Raw genomic sequence first — 18,040 nt, forward strand, 5'->3', positions numbered from 1 at the left:
GGACAGGGTATAAAAGGCAGCTGCTTCAGCTGCGCTGCTCACAGTCGAAAAAATTTTTTGAGAAGAAAAACTTGAAGAGCTCTGGTGTGCGTCGGACGTCAGTTTGTCGTCACAGTAAAGGTGTGTGTTTTAAGCAGTTTCACAAATACTTCCTCGTGCGTCGCAATACAAATTACAAATACACATACGAAATACAATAAAAATGGTTGCGTACTACGACGACTGCGACGCTACCGAGCATCCAAAGACCCTGACGGACTGGGTGCGTAATTTCCGCATGAAGCGTCAGAAAATGCGTCGCAAGCTGCGTGGTGCGGGCAGCGACCTGCGCGTTAACGCCATTTTGTCGACGGCCCTGTTCCATGCGGAGCACGAGCTGCGGAGAAAGCAGCAGGAGCGCTTCAGCCGATGGCTGGAAATGCAGACCAAATTCGTTCCCCATGGCAAGACGCACTGTGCCAACGATGCCATGGCCGACGCCAAAGCCAAAGCCGTGGAGGCGGAGGAGCGTCGCGAAATAGAAAACAGTCTATGGAGGAGCGAGCTGAGTGGCCTCGACAATTTCATGCGCAGTCTTAGTGGCAGCAGCGCCACGGCTGGCAACGGGAATAGCAGCAGCAGCGCCAGCAGCAACAACAACAACATCAGCCTCGCTAGCAACAGTTACACGGGCAACAACAACCTCAGCTGCGCGGCCATTGCTGTGAACAGTTAAAAAGAGACGACTATAGTGTCTGTTTTGTGTGTGTATACTAGGGTCCTCGATTTCGTGAAATTTCGAGACCATTTCGCGACCCCTAAAGTCAAAATGGATTAGTTTTGGTTTTGAAATAGTAAATATTTAATACCGAAGTCTAACCATTCTATAATTAAAATATGCTATAATGGCGGAGGACCGTCCTAGTGTCTACGTGCGAGCGAGAGCATACATGTATGCATGTGCGTCTGTGTGCGTGCCCCAAAATGGAGAACAATACCTAAAAAAGAAAACGGAAGAAGATGAAAGAAAAAAACAATTTCCCTTATGTCGCCTTAGATTAGTAATTTGTTTGTTGTTAAATTAGTTTTATTACGACAACCATTTCTCATTTGCAGTCGCAAACATGTTATAGATTGTAATGAAAAAGAGAGAAAGATTGGATTGGAGATTGGAGAGTGTGAGAAGGAGAAGAGGATGAGCGAACGGCCTTCGATCGAAAATGGTGTGAGTCATGGCATGGCGCTGAAAGAGAAACAGAGACAGAGACAGAGGCCATGATGAAATCAATCTATGCGAACGCCACCAGAAAGAGGCCTGGTTCTCAGGATCACACTCGGTTTGTAAACATTATACTATTAGTTAAGTTATCTAAGTAGTTGATAATTGTAATTCAGACGAAGAGACGCCACAAAATTGGTCAGCAGCAAGCCTAGAGACAAAGAAAAACTCGAAACACAACCGTACACTTTCACACACCACTGTGTATGTGTGTGTCGTACGCTTGTGTTATTTTTGTGTGTCACTTTTGTTGTCCGATTTTGGTTGCGATATATACATCTATATATCCGTTGCGTCGTTCTTACGATTCACATTGAATCACAACACAATAAGAGGCTATTGCAAGTGTAACTTCAGTACTTCAGAAAGTATATAGCTGTCAGAAAACCTAAAATTAATGTACATAAAGTAAGCATACAGAACTGATATTTGATAAAAACCTAAAAATAAAATACTGTAATGATTGAAATTGAAGAAATCCAAGTTGCCTTTATTATTCTATTCTATTCTGTTCACCCAAAAACAATTCTCGAGATAAGCAAACAAAATCAAAACAACATCTCTCTTGTTTTGTGACAAAACAGCATCCTATAATCGATTTTGTTTTACAGTTTCCTGCTCCTCGAACGTTAATGGCAACGCTGAGGAGGAACGGAATACTAATCCAAGCGACAGAGCAACACGACGAACACGAAATCAAATCCATCCGTACGGCGTACGGCATAATGGATGCGGAATTGGATGATCCGCTTGAAACAAGTACTATGTGCCAATCTAGCTCGCTCGCCAGATGCAAGCACGCACATTCATTTACCGAGTTACTGAGTGAGTCTTCACGTCTGTCCGAGTCTTCACCCCATACTTCCACCACCGCCACCGCTCCCCCGGCAGTGTGAGTTCCGCAATACAGCCGATGGCCGGAGATGAGCACGGAGCAGCGCAGCAGCAGCAGCAAACACCACCGAGTCTCCTCCAGCATGACATGACCACAACTGACATGGGGACGACACATATATATATATCACAAAAGGGGACAAGGCGGAATGCGCGCAGCAGCAGCAGCTCCAGCTCTCATCAGCTTACCTGCGTTTGAAGCTCTCCTCGTGCCCTCGTCAAGGCTGTGTCACCACCAACTACTACTACTACTACCACCACCTACTATTCTGCATAGCCCGCTTCGCAGCTGCTGACCACCACCCACCCATCCACACAGTTACACGGTATTTGGTATATCAGCTGCGAACAAATATTGCTTTTTTGAACAGATTTACAGCAAAAGGAGTATGAAATCATCGGCATTCAACGTTCTACAATTCGTTCTACAACGGTTTGGAGGTTTGGAGTTTGAGAGGAGCTACTACAGTTGCTAAAATTCATTTCACTCCGCATGTAAGCTGTTTGGGATAATTACTTTGATTAATTCCTGAATTGCAGACGTCAGTTATATATGAAATCAACTGGGTTTTATCATTGCTTCGCTCTACACACATTGTTGGATCATCTTCTCTTTGATTTGAATTGGGACCCTAGGCACTACCTCGTCTTCACTATCGGTCTGCATAACTTTTGGGCTTTTCAAAGCCCAATTTCTCATCTTTATTGTAGCGGCGCGTCACAGTTGAGCTGTTCCTGTGTGTGCCCAGGGCTGACACGTACGTGGGATGTCACTGAAGCTAACACTCAATGGGAGAACACACGTAATAGCTAGTAGTAGAGGAGCAACCGTCACGTTTTCCCTTATTTTTTTAGCGATGTGACGCAGTTGAGCGGTGCCTGCGTTCATCTGTCTCTGAAAGTGTGGGACGAAGATACCTAAATGTCTCTCTGCCAAAGCGACACACACTGGGCAACATCGATAGCCGAAGCGTAAATCGTTCTCTTTTTGTATACCTAACCAGAACAAATTGTTCGTTTTGAATATTTTTAGCAGAGTGATTCTTGTAGGCAAGAAATGGAATGCGAATGCAACAACTTCCACAACGAAGCTTAATGAGTGGAAGCGCACTTCACACAAAAGTTAGTAGACTAGGACACGCTTCAATATTTCCTTTATATTTTTTAGCGATGCGACGCAGTTGAACGGTGCCTGCGTGCATCGGCCCGAAAGAGTGGCAGAAGAAGGATGTAGCTCCTGGTCTTAGTCGACTTGTCGGCAAGGGGATAAAATGTCCAGAAGAGTAACATAGCTTTTAATACTTCACCCGAACCAATTGCTCCCCCTTTAAATATCTATTTTAGCACAGAGATCTGTAACCTGTAACCGGCTCAACCGAATAACTATCCAGGAGTTAGTAGTCTAGGAACAAGCTTCACTTTTTCCTTTATTTTTTTTTTTAGCGGTGCGACGCAGTTGAACGGTGCCTGCGTGCATCGGCCCGATAGAGTGGCAGTGGGACACAGTCTGTGGTCCCAATCGACTCGTCAGCCCAAAGAACACGTCATCAGTGGGATGAATATCCATAAGCGTAACTCGTTTTTAATACCTAACTCGATCAAATTGCTCCTGTTCTCATTACTTTTAGCCCAGTACTCTAATAAGCAAGGCCTCTGGCACCTTAGGGATAGCTACTCCAAAGCGGATATGCCCACAAAGAGTTAGTAGTCTGGGAACAAGCTTCACTTTTTCCTTTGTTTATTTTAGCGATGCGACGCAGTTGAGCGGTGCCTGCGTGCATCGGCCCGAAAGAGTGGCAGAAGGATGTGTCTCTGGTTTATATTGAGATCGAATGCCCGAATGAGTGGCACTATCCTAAATTCGATGGGATCAATAACCGAAAGAGTAACTCGCTTTTTTTTTCATAACTAATAAGAACAACCTGCTCCCGATTTAATTATTTTTTAGCACAGTACTTTAGTAAGCAAGATATGGACTGCTTTTGAAGGCGAATGGGACATAAATATGTCAAAAAACTCACGTAATTTAGTAGACTAGGCACAATCGTCACTTTCCTTTATTTGTTTTAGCGATGCGACGCAGTGGATCGGTGCCTGCGTGCATCCGAGTGGGCAAGAAAGAGTGGGCGTCTTAAGTTGACTTCTCAGAATCTATCTAGGACGAATGATACCAAGCAATGGTCATCGAAGAGTAACTCGTTTCCTATACCTAACTAGATCAAACTGCTCCTGTTTCGATTATTTTTAGCACTCTTGCTCTTGTTAACAAGTTAATGTGGGCTGCCATGCGGACTGCCAATATCGAATAGCTACCGAATGTTGCGTGGAGCGTCGCCGCCATCGTAAAAGTTAAGAGATACTTGCAATCGAAACCCTTTTCCCTTTATATTTTATAGAAATATGACGCAGTTGAGCGGTGCCTGCGCATATTGGCGGACAGAGTTCTTCTGCGAGGAAGTGCCATCGTATCTTATTTCTTTTTTAGTTTTTCGACCCGAATTCTTCTGTATTTTAGCGGTATGCGCGCAGTTGAATGTGCCTGCCCATACTAGTACACCATACCATGTCACCATCAATCAAAACTGAAACTGAGCAACGACCGACTAGCCTCGTACTCTGCCACTTTGGGAGATGCTCTGGGATAAACAATGATAAAGATAAAGATGTGCCTTCACTGAAGTTTCACTTGAATCTCAATCAAATCGTTCGGTTTTTATTAATGTATTCCTTGCAGTGTCAAATGATCCGATCTCCTCCTGATCCGATATCCACACAATTGAACTTACCCCATCCATCCAACGTGCACTTTCGCCCGCCCTGTGTGTGTGTATGTGTGTACATGTAGCAAAATTTCTTGAGGCAATGGGAATCAAATGCCAACTTGAAAGCAATAACACCAACACTCAATCGCTGCAGTCCAACATCCATACAACACGCGATAATTTGATAAATGTGCAGGTCAGGTCTGATCCCAAATTAGAACCGCTTACACCTGTTTTTTCAGCCAAATTGTGATTCGGTGCGAGCGATTCTGAGCGGAATATGGAGTGTGAAGTGTCTGTTTGAAGCAAGAAAGCGAGCCTTTCCACAGAGTGAGAACCTTTCGCCTTCGTCCTTAATTTACATTTCCACTTGCAGCGATGACGCACAGTTGACAGTTCCTGTACGCATCGATCCTTAGATCTATTATATACATATATATATATAGGTTATCCATGTGATCCGAACCGGAAGACACGGCAGCTGCCATGGACCGACGGTCGGGTTGTTCAATCGTGCACACCACCACCACACCACCGCCGCCGTTCCTAGCTGGCCGAGTCTACGGCTGTGCTGCTGCAAATCGTTAAAGGGAATCCAAAACGATGCATCAATCCATCCAGTTAGGCTTCTCTCGAGCGACCTACTAGTGCAACGACAACTACCATCCGCCCCTGCTGCTGCTGATGCAGATGGAGCTGCAGCTGCCACTGCCACTGCCACTGTGAATTGCAACGTCGAGCGACATCATCGAGAGTAAAGCAAGAGATCGCAAGCACACGCATATGCATATGCTGGCTGACAAACGGTGTCTGACTTATGACTCATGACGCCTTGTCGCCTGCGCTGACTGTGTAAGATGTGAACCTAACGCTTTTACATTACAGCCGAGAGTTGTCTGCCGATTGAGGGCTGCCCGCTGGTTGGTGTCTATCCGGTCGCCAGGCGCACATCGGTGCACAGTTGAGCAGCCCACCCCCCAGCTCCAGCTTGGCGCTTACCGGCCGCTGCATCCTCCCCAATCCACGGGCATTGGACAGAGCCCGCGCCTGAGAGACCGGCGCCCGGCGCCGTGATGTACTGAGCTTCGGCTCCTCACGTACTGCAAATTGCACCGCACAGAAATTGTGCGTTCGGTCCACGCTAAAGGGAAACAAATGCGTTTGGACCGAGAGCCGCTACTACGCACCATCACCAGATTCGCTGCGAAGTGAGCTGATGAGTTGTCGTTGTTACAGGGCTGCTGCAGCAGCTGCGCCGCGTGGGTTTATGCCTGCGCCTAGCGTCGCTAACTATCACTTGTCACTTTCAGCAAACGGCAGCGAACAGTGATCGGCGATCAATAGCCATGCCAAGCCCAAGCCAAGTCATCCATCGATCCATCCGGACAGATCAGAGCCATGCCAGAGAACAGAACAGAACAGAAGCTAACGACACCTAGCTAGTCGTTTATCGCAAAAGGGAACCAAATGCGATTAGTGTTCAAGCATCCGAATCCGACTCCGACTCCGAATCAGAAGATGTGCAGCAGCAGCAGCAGCAGTTGAAGACCATCGGTCAGAAAAGTCAGACTTGCCGCCAGGCATAGGCGCAGTCTAGTGCAGCGGGTTGTTGTTCCACTTTCGTACTACTTTCCTTCCGTAGGTTAGCCCAGAACTCGTCCAAACCCAATATCCATCGCAAAGGGAATCAAATGCGATTAGTGTTCCAAGCCAGAGCAAGGCGGACAGTGTGCCGTGCTTCGCTCTGCCAGTTGAGACCTAACTCCTGGCCCATCGTTCAACATGCCGCAAAAGGGAATCCAATGCGAGGTGGTACTGCGGCAGCAGGCAGCATTCAGCAGTCGGCAGTCAGTTCCCCCAATTGAGCTCTCCCGACACAACCTTCCCCCCCCCCGACTCTTCACTTCAGCAATGATCGCAAAGGGAATCGAGTGCGATGTACAGCGACAGCAAGAGGCAGGCAGGCAGACAGACAGAAGCGCGAGAGTCCATGTGACTGGGTCACGTTTTCCAGGAACCATCCATCCACTTACTACCTCCCGCACATGTCTGAAATGCGAGTTCCAACCGGCCTGGCCGGATCTGGTCCTCCAAGCACTCGTCACGTTGGTCTCAAAGGGAATCCAAGAGACACGCGCCCGCGCTCCAGGCAACAGAAGTATACTTTTTATTTTTTTTCTTTTGATTTCCTAAATCTCTTCTTGCAGATTTTTGTTCGAAACCAATTCGAGTGAAATCCTTTTAAATTTGTAATGCATTACGATGCAATCACTGTAGAATTCCTTCTGATTTTGAATTGTAAATTGTTAATCCCTTTTTGTAAGATATTGTTAACCCTGAACATGTAAACCCCCGCAATCTATGTACTAAGCGCTAAGCAGACCTCCGACCTTCCTGAAGGAGCAGCCTGGCAGGGATCTGAGTTTAATAGAATTGAAGTCCAAGGCAGTGAGCAGTGGGAGGATCATCGTGTGCTGAGTGGCAGAGGCGTTTTCAAACTACAGAGAGAGAGAGGCATTCTTCCCCCCCAAACCTTTGTAACATCTTCGAGGTCCGTTTCCGTGGCAGAGAGGGAGCAGCTGGAGCAGAGGCTTTTTCGACTTTTCACTACATTACTGGCATGACAACTACCTTCGCGGGCGGCTATTGCTTTACGTGTCAGGAGAGGGATTGGCTGGCATACAGAGCAACATTTTCCAAGTCACTGGGTGCCTTCGACTTTGTCCTACCCACCGACCGACTTTGAGGGCCATGTTCCATGAGAAGGGATGAACCTTCGCAGAGACGCTTTTGAGAATCATTTCAAACTTTACATCACCTACTACCTACCACCACCACCACATTCGAGCCAATTGCAATGGCCCACCATCCCACCCATCTAAGCCAGCATCCTCGGCGGATGCGGAGTCTACTAGAAAAACACTACACCGATTAGAGGCGAGCTTTGGGCGAGCATTTTCACTACCAGAAGCAGCGACCTCCCCTTTTGTCATCCGGAGCAACACATAGTCTGACACTATCACTACTTCTCTTCAAACACCATTTTCATCAACACGCAATTGTTTTCGCTTTCGCAATACCGCTGGACAGGATGTCTCTTGTTGTGGTGGTAACCTTTGGTACCTTCAGATCGTTTTCGCATTGCTACCACCACCACCCTTTGCTTGTGGAGATCACTGTTGGATGTTTTGGACTTGTATGGCTTCGCTACACCCTTGTCGGATATTTTTCTGGGACTATTCTTCGTGAGGAGGTTAGATTTGTTAGAGGATTTCGAGATTCTATAATTGGACGGCGGCGCGGGATAAATCCATTGATCGATTACTGATTGACGGCGGCGGGGGAGAACATTCATTCCAATGGACGGCAGCGAGGGATTTCCGAAACGTTGAGACTGCGGCGTTGGACGACTCGTCGTTGGGACTGCGGCGTGGGATTCCTATTTCTCAACGTGGGACTGTTAGGGCGATTAGGCGAGGGCGATAGGGATAGGATCTTCTCTCCAATTATGCAACTACCTTCTTGTGGGATTGTTGGGACGGCAGCGAGGGATTCCGACGGCGGCGTGGGATTCGGAAGTGTCGACTGCGGCGTGGGATACCATTCGAAGAGACTGCGGCGTGGGAGATCCATCTGATTTTGACTGCGGCGTGGGAGATCCTGATCCGGATTGTTTCGACTGCGGCGAGGGAACTTTTGAGGAGGTGGAGGACACCGACGGCGGCGCGGGAATCATTGACTGCGGCGTGGGAGCATTTGACGGCGGCGTGGGATGATCCTCATCGGGTGCTGATTGATTAATCATCGGTGGTATTCCGGGGATATTGGCCCATGCAAGACACTGCTGGTGGCACACAATTATTTAATAGTTCAAAGCTGATATACTTGATAGATGCCGTGCCTCCAATATCCGCCCCTGACTCAGCCCATGTCTGGGAAAACTCATCATTCGTAAACACATTTATTTCACACTTCTGGAATACCGGAACGCTATCTCAAAATATTCAAACCGATGAACCCATTTACTGGATGAGCAACAGTCTGGTTGCGAAATAAATTGTTTTTTGAAAAAATGAAAATTAGACTTGTTATATTTTGGGATGGGGCAGTGGATTAACCTTTACAGGCACTTAAATGGAAAGATTAGCGTACGGATTGGGACCAGGAGCACGCCTGCCAGCTGGATACGTTTGGTTGTAGCCTGGGTAGTAGGAGGCGGTGGCATTGGGTTTGCCAAGTCCATAGGCTGGGTTGCCTACCTGACCTGGCGCCTGTACCCAACCAGATGGATAGGTGTTGTTGTTCGCCCAGAATCCAGATGTCGGAAGTAGTGGTGGGGCGTTGTAAGTGGGGGCGCCTTGAGGTGCCCAACCGGAGGGCGCCGGTGCAGGTGCCGACCAATTCGGGGTTAAAGCGACCCGGGTGAAGTTGTTTGTGGGATAACCCGGCTGGTACGTCTGAGCAGAGATGGGGTTTGGACGTGAGAAGTTATTGTGAGCTTTGTGGCCGGGATTAAAGGTCTGAGCTGGGGTGTAGGAGGCCGTAGCATTGGGGCGCCTGTGATTTGTTCCCTGATGATAAACCCTGGCAGCAGCCATATCCTGGAGCAGGAAGCAGCCCAAAAGGAGGCCTGAAATACTGTTATTAGCCTACATTTTTAAGGAAAATAGAACTTCCTACCCAGAATCGCAGCCAAGTGGTAAGACGTCAGCATTCTGGCAAGTGTTCTAGTCGAGATTCAGATAGGAACTGACTAGAACGTGCGCCACCACAGGTTATCAGAAACAATATGTACTCTTATGTATTCCTTAGTTTACTTAAGTATTAGTTCATATACAATGTCTATTTACATAGTTTGTCATCGCTTTGCATTCTTATCAAATTTCCATGAACTCGGAACTCATCTGGGACTTCACAGATTTTGGAAAATAACTGCCAAGTAAGACACCTCAGCCGCGTGTCATCTGAAATAGGCCCTCGCAGCTTCCTCGGCGTACAATTTGTATATCTAAGGGGTAGAAGGATTAGTAGTGTTAAGGACCTAGGATCCGTTAACCCACCTGCCCCACAAAAACGGGCACAGTTGAATTTTTGCTCATTCAGGTAGAGCTGCATATTGCTCCCACAGACAGGGGTATACTGCGGAGTTGTAGGGCACCGTCCGAAGCAGTCCAGGAACTCGGGTGTCGGTGGGGCAGCTGGAACAAAGGGCGTTATGCCGCCTCGCACTCTCATGTTGTTTACCAGCACCCAGTTGTTGGAGCTGGCCGCGGGAGCTGGTGGTGGTACTGTGGTGCCAATTGTGTCCAACGAGCTACTCGTGGTCTGAAAAATGAGAGCATTTTGAGCCTGGGCCCCAAGCCCACAGAAACAGGCCAGGAGGAAAATAGGTGACAATCGGTAGTCCATCTTTTAACCCTGACCACGACTCGCAAGATACTAATAGTAACTGGCCTTATTTTGCACAACATCCGCTGCAGTTAATCGTATATTAAAAAATAGACAGGTTTTGGAATAAAAGTCGTCTCTGGTAATTCCAGTTCTATGAGAGGGCTTGTTTATTATAAAATTCCGCTCGTCTGCGATAGCGTATGGTAGGTACAGATCGGTTTCAGAAATCCCCGATTGAGTCATCGGATATCTGGCAAAAATCAAGGCAGTTGGGTAATTTATACCTTACAACGTGGAAAATAATTGCATATTTCAGCCGATAATAATGGTGTGGTATGGAACAGCTGTGATCCGAGGACCGGACATCGAATATGACGGTGAGACATACTGCATGGACCTCTCCAGCTTTCGATAGTCAGTTGCTGTTCCCAGGAATCCAATGTTTGCTAAAAGAAATTTAAATATATAATTAATAAATTATTATTATTACTTTATTAATATTTAAGAATGCATGTGTTTGCAATTGTAAACAAAGGCTTTTGTTGTAATTTTGTGTGTAATTTTACAAAAAATAAAGAGGTGGCGTAATGGTGAGCAAGCCCGACTTGTAATCTAATGGTAGTGGGTTCGAGTCCTGCCCGCGCCAGAACTTCATTGTTAAGTTTTTTTTATGTTCTTTGTTCACTTGACAAATATTTTATATTAAATGGAATTAGAAGATTTTTTACTCAATTTTAAAGAATAACGATCATATATTAATCCAGAACAATTATGACAAAGCTTTCTTGTAATTTTACATCAATTAAACAGGTGGTGTGATGGTCAGCAAGCCCGACTTGTAATCTAAAGGTAGTGGGTTCGAATCCTGCTCGTGCCAAAATTTTATTGTTAAGCTTTTTTTATGTTCTTTGTTCACTTGACAAATATTTTATATTAAATGGAATTAGAAGATTTTTAAATTAATTTTAAAGAATAAAGATTTAATATATTTATCCAGAACAATTATGACGATGCTTTCTTGTAATTTTACAACAAATAAAGAGGTGGCGTAAGGGTGAGACATTCTGCCCTATAACTCAAAGAAGCCGAGTTCGAATCCTACTCCCGCCCCAAATCATTCGTTGGATTTTTATTTTGTTTATTTAGTTAATTTTTTATTTTTTAATTATATACTAAAAAAATAAAATAGTTTGAAACACAAATTTGGGAAAACGCAATGCATTTCAGAACGATTTGAAATCAGAGCTTTCGGTTATAGGCACAAGCTTTTTCTATGCACTTAGTTACCGTTTGAAAGTGCATTCTACTTGAAGTTAAGTTAATTATATGCAAGGGCACCTGATGGTCTAGAGGTGAAGATCAATGACCGATAACCCGGAGGAACTGAGTTTCGAGACCGCCCGCGATCGATCCCCACCCCCACTCACAGTAAGTAAAAATAATGACTAATATATAATAATGATATTTGATAAATTGATGTGAATTAAAAATGTAATATGTTAAGATATTAATATAATTAAAGGCTTAAAGGCTATAGGCTTTAAAGCTACTAATGAGTAAAAATAAATATATGTATTTATAAAATAGTATTAACTCTCACAATCAAACTAACAAAATTTAACCTCTCTCAATTATAAGCGGAAACGGAAGCGTGTAGAGGGATGAAAATAATGTTAATATAACAGGCTGTAAAATCGCTACACTGTTAACTGATACCTTGTTAACTGATACTGTTAAAATACCAATTGATACTGTTAACTGATACTGTTGTTAGTTAATTGCGGATAAATGCGCTAAAGTTTCCGGATAATGGTTAAATAATGTTAATGTCCCGGTAAATGTTAAAATAACATTGGAAAAATAACAGGAGGAAAGAGCAGGTAGAGTAACATAGAACAGTATGTTAGGAATTAACAGTGGAATTAAAAATAGAAACATAAAAAAAATGGGTAAAATGGTTTTTTTGAGGAAACTAAAATATTTTTTTTCGATTTGTGTATTTTTTTGTATATTAGCTATCTGAATATCCATTAAACTTACAGTTGGAAGTACAGGGCACAATCCTTGGTTCGGGAGGCGCTTCCCCACCTTTGTCCTCGGGCTTTGGGTCCTCCTGTGTCCTGGCTCGCTCGTAGTTAGGGCTCACTGTTCTTTGTAGACACTTCCCCATGTGCAGACCCTCCCGAGATCGACCACACCGGCATATAGCCAGTAGATTTTTGTACATTTCCGGGGAAACAAAGCGGGATTCGCCCTGGTTAGTGTGAGTAATCGGACAAAGATCTGTGGAAAAGGCTGCTATTTTAGAAGGAACCCATGGGGAAGCTTAATAGATGAAACCTTTCAGTTTTAGTTGGGGTTTTAGCTGGGTATCTATCTCGTTTTGGTGGTAGAACTTGTTGGTATCCTTGTCGGCAACCTGAGTCCAGACCTTTGGGTAGTTTCGCCGGGACTTGTGCTCCATGCGCACCTGCTCCTTCCTTAACAGGGCAGTCAGTATATGGTTTTATTTAAATATAGAATAATGGACTCACACTTTTCCAATTACTTTCCCAGGATCCATTGTAACACCTTAAAATCTGCGTTATATTTGGCTTTTATTTGTTCAATAAACGATTGGTGCATCGTCTCCCATAGTAACCGGACATGGAAACATGCTTTATATTATCAATATGCTCATTTATTTTATTTTAGATCTTTACGTAATAAATTTTAGAAATACGCATTTACATTTTCATATACTTGTAGCTAATTTTTGCGTGAAACTTAATTTTTACATACACACTAGTTCGGGTGGGGCCGGCGTGGGTGCCTAGCTCCTTTTTACAAACTCGAAATTGTTCACTTTCAGTGCCTAGCTATTTATTTTAGTACTGTTTCGTATGCTTTGATTTCCGTTTTTTCCGTACGCAGTAGCTTAGATTAGAAGTATATTAAGTTAGAAAATCATTAGGTATTAATTAGTTATCGGTTAAATAGGCAAATACAAACTGATTTGACGGCTGATTTGAGTTGAACTTTTAGTTGAATAATTTCTGTATGTTACCATTACCGTGGCATATTTTCTTTTTTCTTTTTCTTTTGCTTTTTAAAATTATGTCGATAAGTTTGATTGATAATTAAATTGAATTCCTTAGAGAGTATATTGCTGTATGATTTGTTTAGATTTGTTTAGAAGCTGCAGCAAAGAGTGGCATTAGAGTTTATCCTTACACTTACGGCTAAATATTGGAATAAGATGCTCATTACGATAAGACTCATGAATACAAAAGAGCGCCAGAGTTTAAAATTTAGATAGGGATGAATATAGATAGATAAGCGTAGCAACCGAAATAATTGTTGAAATTCAAGCCTGGTTATTGGTAAATCGTAAATCGACTCGCATATCAATATAAATATATATGTTCGGTATATATATGTATGTATGTATGTACATGTTTATGAAATTGCAAAATGGAATAACAGACCGACACTCGCGTTCTCACTCAGACCTCAGACCAACTAAAATTAGATTGAAAAAATGTACAATTTCTCTTAAAAGCTAGACAACATACACAGTTTACGCTAATTCAACAATGCCAACGCATACAACGAACGATTTAAGCTACAATAACAGATTTACGTTTGGTACAATTTCATTCTTTTCTGTTTTTTTTTTTAATGTGGTTTTCTCTCTTTTGTTTTTTGTCTCTGATAATTACATACATATTATATAATATACAATAATTCCTTTACAAAAAGTCAGTCCATAGTTTTGGTTAACCAGCTCGGCATCATCAAACTGCTTCTGCCTTTTAGATCTTCATAAAAAACCGCTCTCACAATATGCCATTCGTGTAGTACTGATACCCATCGTACAGTTTCGTTGACAAACTCTTCAACGAGTCCTGCACCAGCTGCTCCACCTTGCGTTCCATTTCCTGCTCAGTTAAATTCATGTGAAAACGTTTGCGGAGATTCTGTACGGTGCCGGAGCATCCGTTCTTAAAGCAAGGCAATTGGGCATCTAAAAAGGGTTTCAAGATATTATATTTTTCTCTCTAAAGTGGATCATACAATTAAAAACTTACTGCTACGCATGATTTCCACAAAGTTTATGATGCGATCCATGTGTTTCCTCGCCGACATCATTCCGACTAGCAAGAGGCGATTGAACTCGCGCCAGTGCTCCGAGCCGGTGCCACCCATGACATCCACAAATTCCGGGGTAAGCTTAAACGGCGACTGCTCGAAGCCTACAAGAAGAAATAGTATTAGTTTGGAATACTCTAGACCATCTTAGGAGTACCTACCCAAGTTCTTTGGCGAAATACTCAGAATAAAACCAAAGTCTATGTGAATGATGTGTCCATCGGAGTGGAAGAGTATGTTGCCATTATGCCTAGATGGGAGGAAGGAACTTAATACTTGTAGATAGGATTGTGGATAATCTATCCTACCTGTCCTTGACCTGGAGCAAGTACGATATGAGACAGTAGGCAGCACAGCTCTGGACAAAGTTCTTTTGGGCGCGCCGGAAACTCTCGCCTGTGGGTGTTCCATACTCATCGATGAAGTAATCCCTCAGTGATTTGTTGGAGTTCTTTTTGATTTGATGCAGGGATACGGTGTTCAGGATGGGCTCAATGAGACCGCTATCGTTCGACAGGCAGACGATCTTGTAGGGACGCACCCACAGATCCACTTGCTCCTCCTGCCAAATGATTTTGAACATCTGAAAGAGGACATTTTAGTTAATTACATTCTCCACCTGCTAAAGATTGCCTCTTACCTGCAACAACTGGGTGGCCATCAGCTCCTGGCGCAAGTCATCGCCGCATTTGACAATCGCGGAGAGCAGTCGCCAGTTCTGAAGATGTCCATATGGGGAGGACTCGCGGATGAGCTTCTCCTTCTCATGCCAGGGTTCCTACGGATAATATTTTCAACATTAATTTCCATTAAAAACTAGCCTTAAAAAATTATAAATACCTTTAAGGCTGCTGCCGAAGGATCTTCGGGATCATTGCTGAAGGACTTGGTGTTCTCGCAGCTCAAGTTGCTGCAGTGGCGGGAGCGGACATCGCCGATGTTAAAGACAATGGGTGGCCCTGCAAGGAATATGCCATTTTTTAAATAAATATTTAAAATAATTACGATTGTAGCTCCTAACCTTGGTCCCTTGAGTCGCACGAGTCCAGTGACATTTGCGAAATCGCATCCCTCTCGCTCACTTTCTGCAGGTTGCGGTACAGCGCCGTAATCTCGTCGTCCTCCTGCGACCACACATCGTCCTCGTGCAGGTGCAGACCGCCCAGGGACAGAGCATTGCTGCCACAGCAGTTGTGGGGACCTGCGTCGCCACAGCCACCACCTCCCTCGCCACCGTCAGTGCCCTTTTTCCGCCGACAACTGGAGCCTTGCTGGCCGCTGCTACAGCTGGACGTGCGACTGCAGCTGAGGTGAGGGTGGGAGTTGAGGCAGGAGCCCTCCAGGTGCTCCTCGCTCTTGGTGTGCCTCAGCGAGGGCATCATCTTGGGTATGAGCGGGGAGGAGTAGATGTCGGGCACCTCGACCACCTCCACGTATATGATGTAGGGCGTCTTGTCCTTCGAGTTCAGAACGGCGGTCTTCTCCTCCGTGATGCGGACGACGTGGTGCGGAATGTCCGAGTAGAGCGGCAGCCAGACACGGGCGGGCAGGTTCTTGTTGATCAGGTTGAGCGACATGCGCAGGGCGGAGGTCTTCTCCGCCTTCGAGGGCAACGCCGTCAGGTTCTTCCCCACGTTCATCAGCGCCCGCATGAACTCCTTCTGGGGCGCCGTCTTGGGGGCTCCGCAACAGCACACCGTCCGCTGGCCGAGCAGGCCGTTCACCTGGCCGCGCACCGTCTCGAAGCAGGTGCACCCGTTGTCGAAGGCATGGCCCGAGTTCAGCTCTCCCAGGCACAGCTTGGTGGGTGCGGTGGGCAGTGTCTGGGTGGTGAACGGCGGCTGCTGGTACATACGGTGGGAGATGCTCAACATGTGCGGGGATCGGGAGTCGGCCAGCAGGACAGTGGCGTCCGACTGGGAACGATGATGGGTCTTCTTGGCAAAGGCCACCACCGACTTGGGCTCGCCGCCCGTCCCAGTCTTGAGTTCGTTCTGGGCCTGTTTCTGCTCCTTCTTCGAGAAGATCTCCTTCATGAGCGCCAGCTTGGACTTGCGGCTGCCCAGGGAGTCCACTTGGTAGTTGTAGGCCTCCAGGAGCCACAGGCACTTGAGCGAGAAGTCCACCGACTTGCGACACCGGATGGTCAAGTACGGGTCCAGCACCTCGGCCAGCTCGTCCATCTGGATGTACATGACGATCAGCTGGGGGATGTACAGGTCCACCTCCTGGTCGGGGAAGCTAAATATCTTGTTGCCGATGAAGCTGAGCACGCCCGGCTCCTTGGAGTAGAAGAGGTAGTGCACCGCAAAGTGGATGTTGAACACCGGCGACTCGAAGAACCGCAACAAGCCGCTCTGGCCCTTCTCCGGCTTCAGCAGACCGTCCGACACCGGCGCCCGTTCGCTGATGAAGTACTTGACCACTCCCGGAACGGGCAGCTTCAGCTTGTGCAGCGAGTTGATGGAGGAGCTCTTGGCAAGGGCTCCCTCGCCGGCGCCATCGCTATCGGCGCCGGGTAGACGGAGGTTCAGAGTGCGCTCCTTGACCTTCACGTCGCTCGACCCGTCCGCCGACGGCTTGGACTCTGCTGCCGTCGTCTGCGACTCCGTGGGCGTGGCAGCCGGGGTATTGGCCGCTGAGCTAGCGGCTGCCGCCGCCGCAGCAGCTGCCGCCTTTTTGCTGGAGTTCGAGGTGAGCAGGCTGAAGAACTCCTTCTTCTTGGAGATGTCAGTGGGGGACTTGACCTGGTCCTGCGGAGAGGTGGCTCCCGCTCCACTCGAGCTGTTGGCCACCGTCGTGGCAGCAGAGTGGTCCGGGTGCTCCTTCTGCTTGGCGGCATTCTTCTTCTCGTGGTTCTCGATGATGCTCTGGGCCGTGCGGAAGATGGCGTTCTTGGTGGCTCCGAAGAAGTTCTTGAACAGCACCTGGTCGTTTTTGGTGCTCTCAGTGGGCGTTGGCGTGGGCGTGGCTGTGGGTGTGGGTGTGGGCGTGGCGGAACTCGTTGGCAAGGCGCTGGGCGGCGGCGGAGCAGCTGCTGTTTGGGATGAATCTGCATCGGTTTTGGCTTCCTGCTCATCGATCACCGGTTCGATCTCGTTGGGCGCCGCTCCGATCTCCACGTTGATGGCTGCCTGGGACATGTTCATGACCCGATACCGGGTGCGGTCGTCGACAGCGGAGGTGGAGGAATCCACCACATCGGCGGAGTCACCTTGGGTCTGGCCTGGTCCCTGGTGCTGGGACATTAGCTTGGCCTGTTGCTGGGCTCGTTTCTGCTTTCGGGATGGCCGCAGAGTGCGGCAGTCCAGGTCGGTGGTGGTGGTGGTGGTGGAGCTGGTGGCGGCGGCGGTGGTGTGGGCTTGGTAGAAGCAGTTGTGATCCGGCTGCATTAAACTGTACTCCTCGTCAATGGACGTCGTTTCCATAAGGTCAACGCACTCCTCCTCGGCATCGGCTTCGGCTTCGGCATCGGCGTCCGCATCCATCTCACCGGAATCGAGCGACTCATGTGAGTGGCATATGCGGTTCAAGGAGATTTGGTCCGACTCTGAGCCACAGATGATGCCTGCAGGCGGTATAAAGTGTATGAATGAGGAGGGTT

At 46.7% G+C, this 18,040-nt stretch overlaps 4 protein-coding genes and 2 long non-coding RNA genes across 8 annotated transcripts in view; 3 read left to right on the forward strand and 3 right to left on the reverse strand.

The window, feature by feature from the left end:
- On the forward strand, positions 1-8,993 carry LOC26514186. The gene is made up of 3 exons (XR_004310894.2): positions 1-120; positions 1,096-1,316; positions 1,870-8,993. It is a non-coding gene; the product is annotated as an uncharacterized LOC26514186 (long non-coding RNA).
- On the forward strand, positions 127-1,165 carry LOC6507378. The gene has a single exon (XM_001956096.4). It carries the CDS (start codon positions 203-205, stop codon positions 713-715), a length of 513 nt encoding a protein of 170 aa, XP_001956132.1. The 5' UTR covers positions 127-202; the 3' UTR covers positions 716-1,165.
- LOC26515072 lies at positions 8,988-10,475 on the reverse strand. 2 transcript variants are annotated; one of them, XM_014910209.3, is made up of 3 exons: positions 9,975-10,475; positions 9,595-9,922; positions 8,988-9,544 (listed from the first exon to the last, which is right to left on the reverse strand). In XM_014910209.3, exons 1-2 carry the CDS (start codon positions 10,321-10,323, stop codon positions 9,864-9,866), a joined length of 408 nt encoding a protein of 135 aa, XP_014765695.1. In that variant the 5' UTR covers positions 10,324-10,475; the 3' UTR covers positions 8,988-9,544; positions 9,595-9,863. The 2 variants fall into 2 exon arrangements, with proteins under 2 accessions (XP_014765695.1, XP_032310186.1); XM_032454295.2 differs by lacking the exon at positions 9,975-10,475 and having other exon boundaries at positions 9,595-9,847.
- Positions 10,387-12,251, forward strand: LOC116655821. Its single transcript, XR_004310895.2, has 2 exons — positions 10,387-10,508; positions 10,622-12,251. It is a non-coding gene; the product is annotated as an uncharacterized LOC116655821 (long non-coding RNA).
- On the reverse strand, positions 10,615-12,981 carry LOC6507679. Its single transcript, XM_014909918.3, has 4 exons — positions 12,840-12,981; positions 12,646-12,785; positions 12,346-12,588; positions 10,615-10,751 (listed from the first exon to the last, which is right to left on the reverse strand). The coding sequence occupies exons 1-4, from the start codon at positions 12,866-12,868 to the stop codon at positions 10,618-10,620; spliced, it is 546 nt and encodes a 181-aa protein (XP_014765404.1). The 5' UTR covers positions 12,869-12,981; the 3' UTR covers positions 10,615-10,617.
- The window catches only part of LOC6507678 (phosphatidylinositol 4-kinase beta), a 23,673-nt gene continuing 18,593 nt past the window's right edge, over positions 12,961-18,040 (reverse strand). For both annotated transcript variants that reach the window (XM_001956094.4, XM_014909917.3), the window contains 7 exons: positions 15,458-18,004; positions 15,277-15,395; positions 15,077-15,214; positions 14,745-15,019; positions 14,598-14,686; positions 14,376-14,540; positions 12,961-14,311 (listed from right to left, as the gene is read on the reverse strand). In XM_001956094.4, the coding sequence (XP_001956130.1) occupies positions 14,124-14,311; positions 14,376-14,540; positions 14,598-14,686; positions 14,745-15,019; positions 15,077-15,214; positions 15,277-15,395; positions 15,458-18,004 (3,521 nt within the window). In that variant the 3' untranslated portion in view covers positions 12,961-14,123. The remainder of the gene's footprint in view (positions 14,312-14,375; positions 14,541-14,597; positions 14,687-14,744; positions 15,020-15,076; positions 15,215-15,276; positions 15,396-15,457; positions 18,005-18,040) is intronic.

Source organism: Drosophila ananassae, chromosome 2R, assembly GCF_017639315.1.
Source record: "Drosophila ananassae strain 14024-0371.13 chromosome 2R, ASM1763931v2, whole genome shotgun sequence".
In the NCBI taxonomy this organism is placed as follows: domain Eukaryota; kingdom Metazoa; phylum Arthropoda; class Insecta; order Diptera; family Drosophilidae; genus Drosophila; species Drosophila ananassae.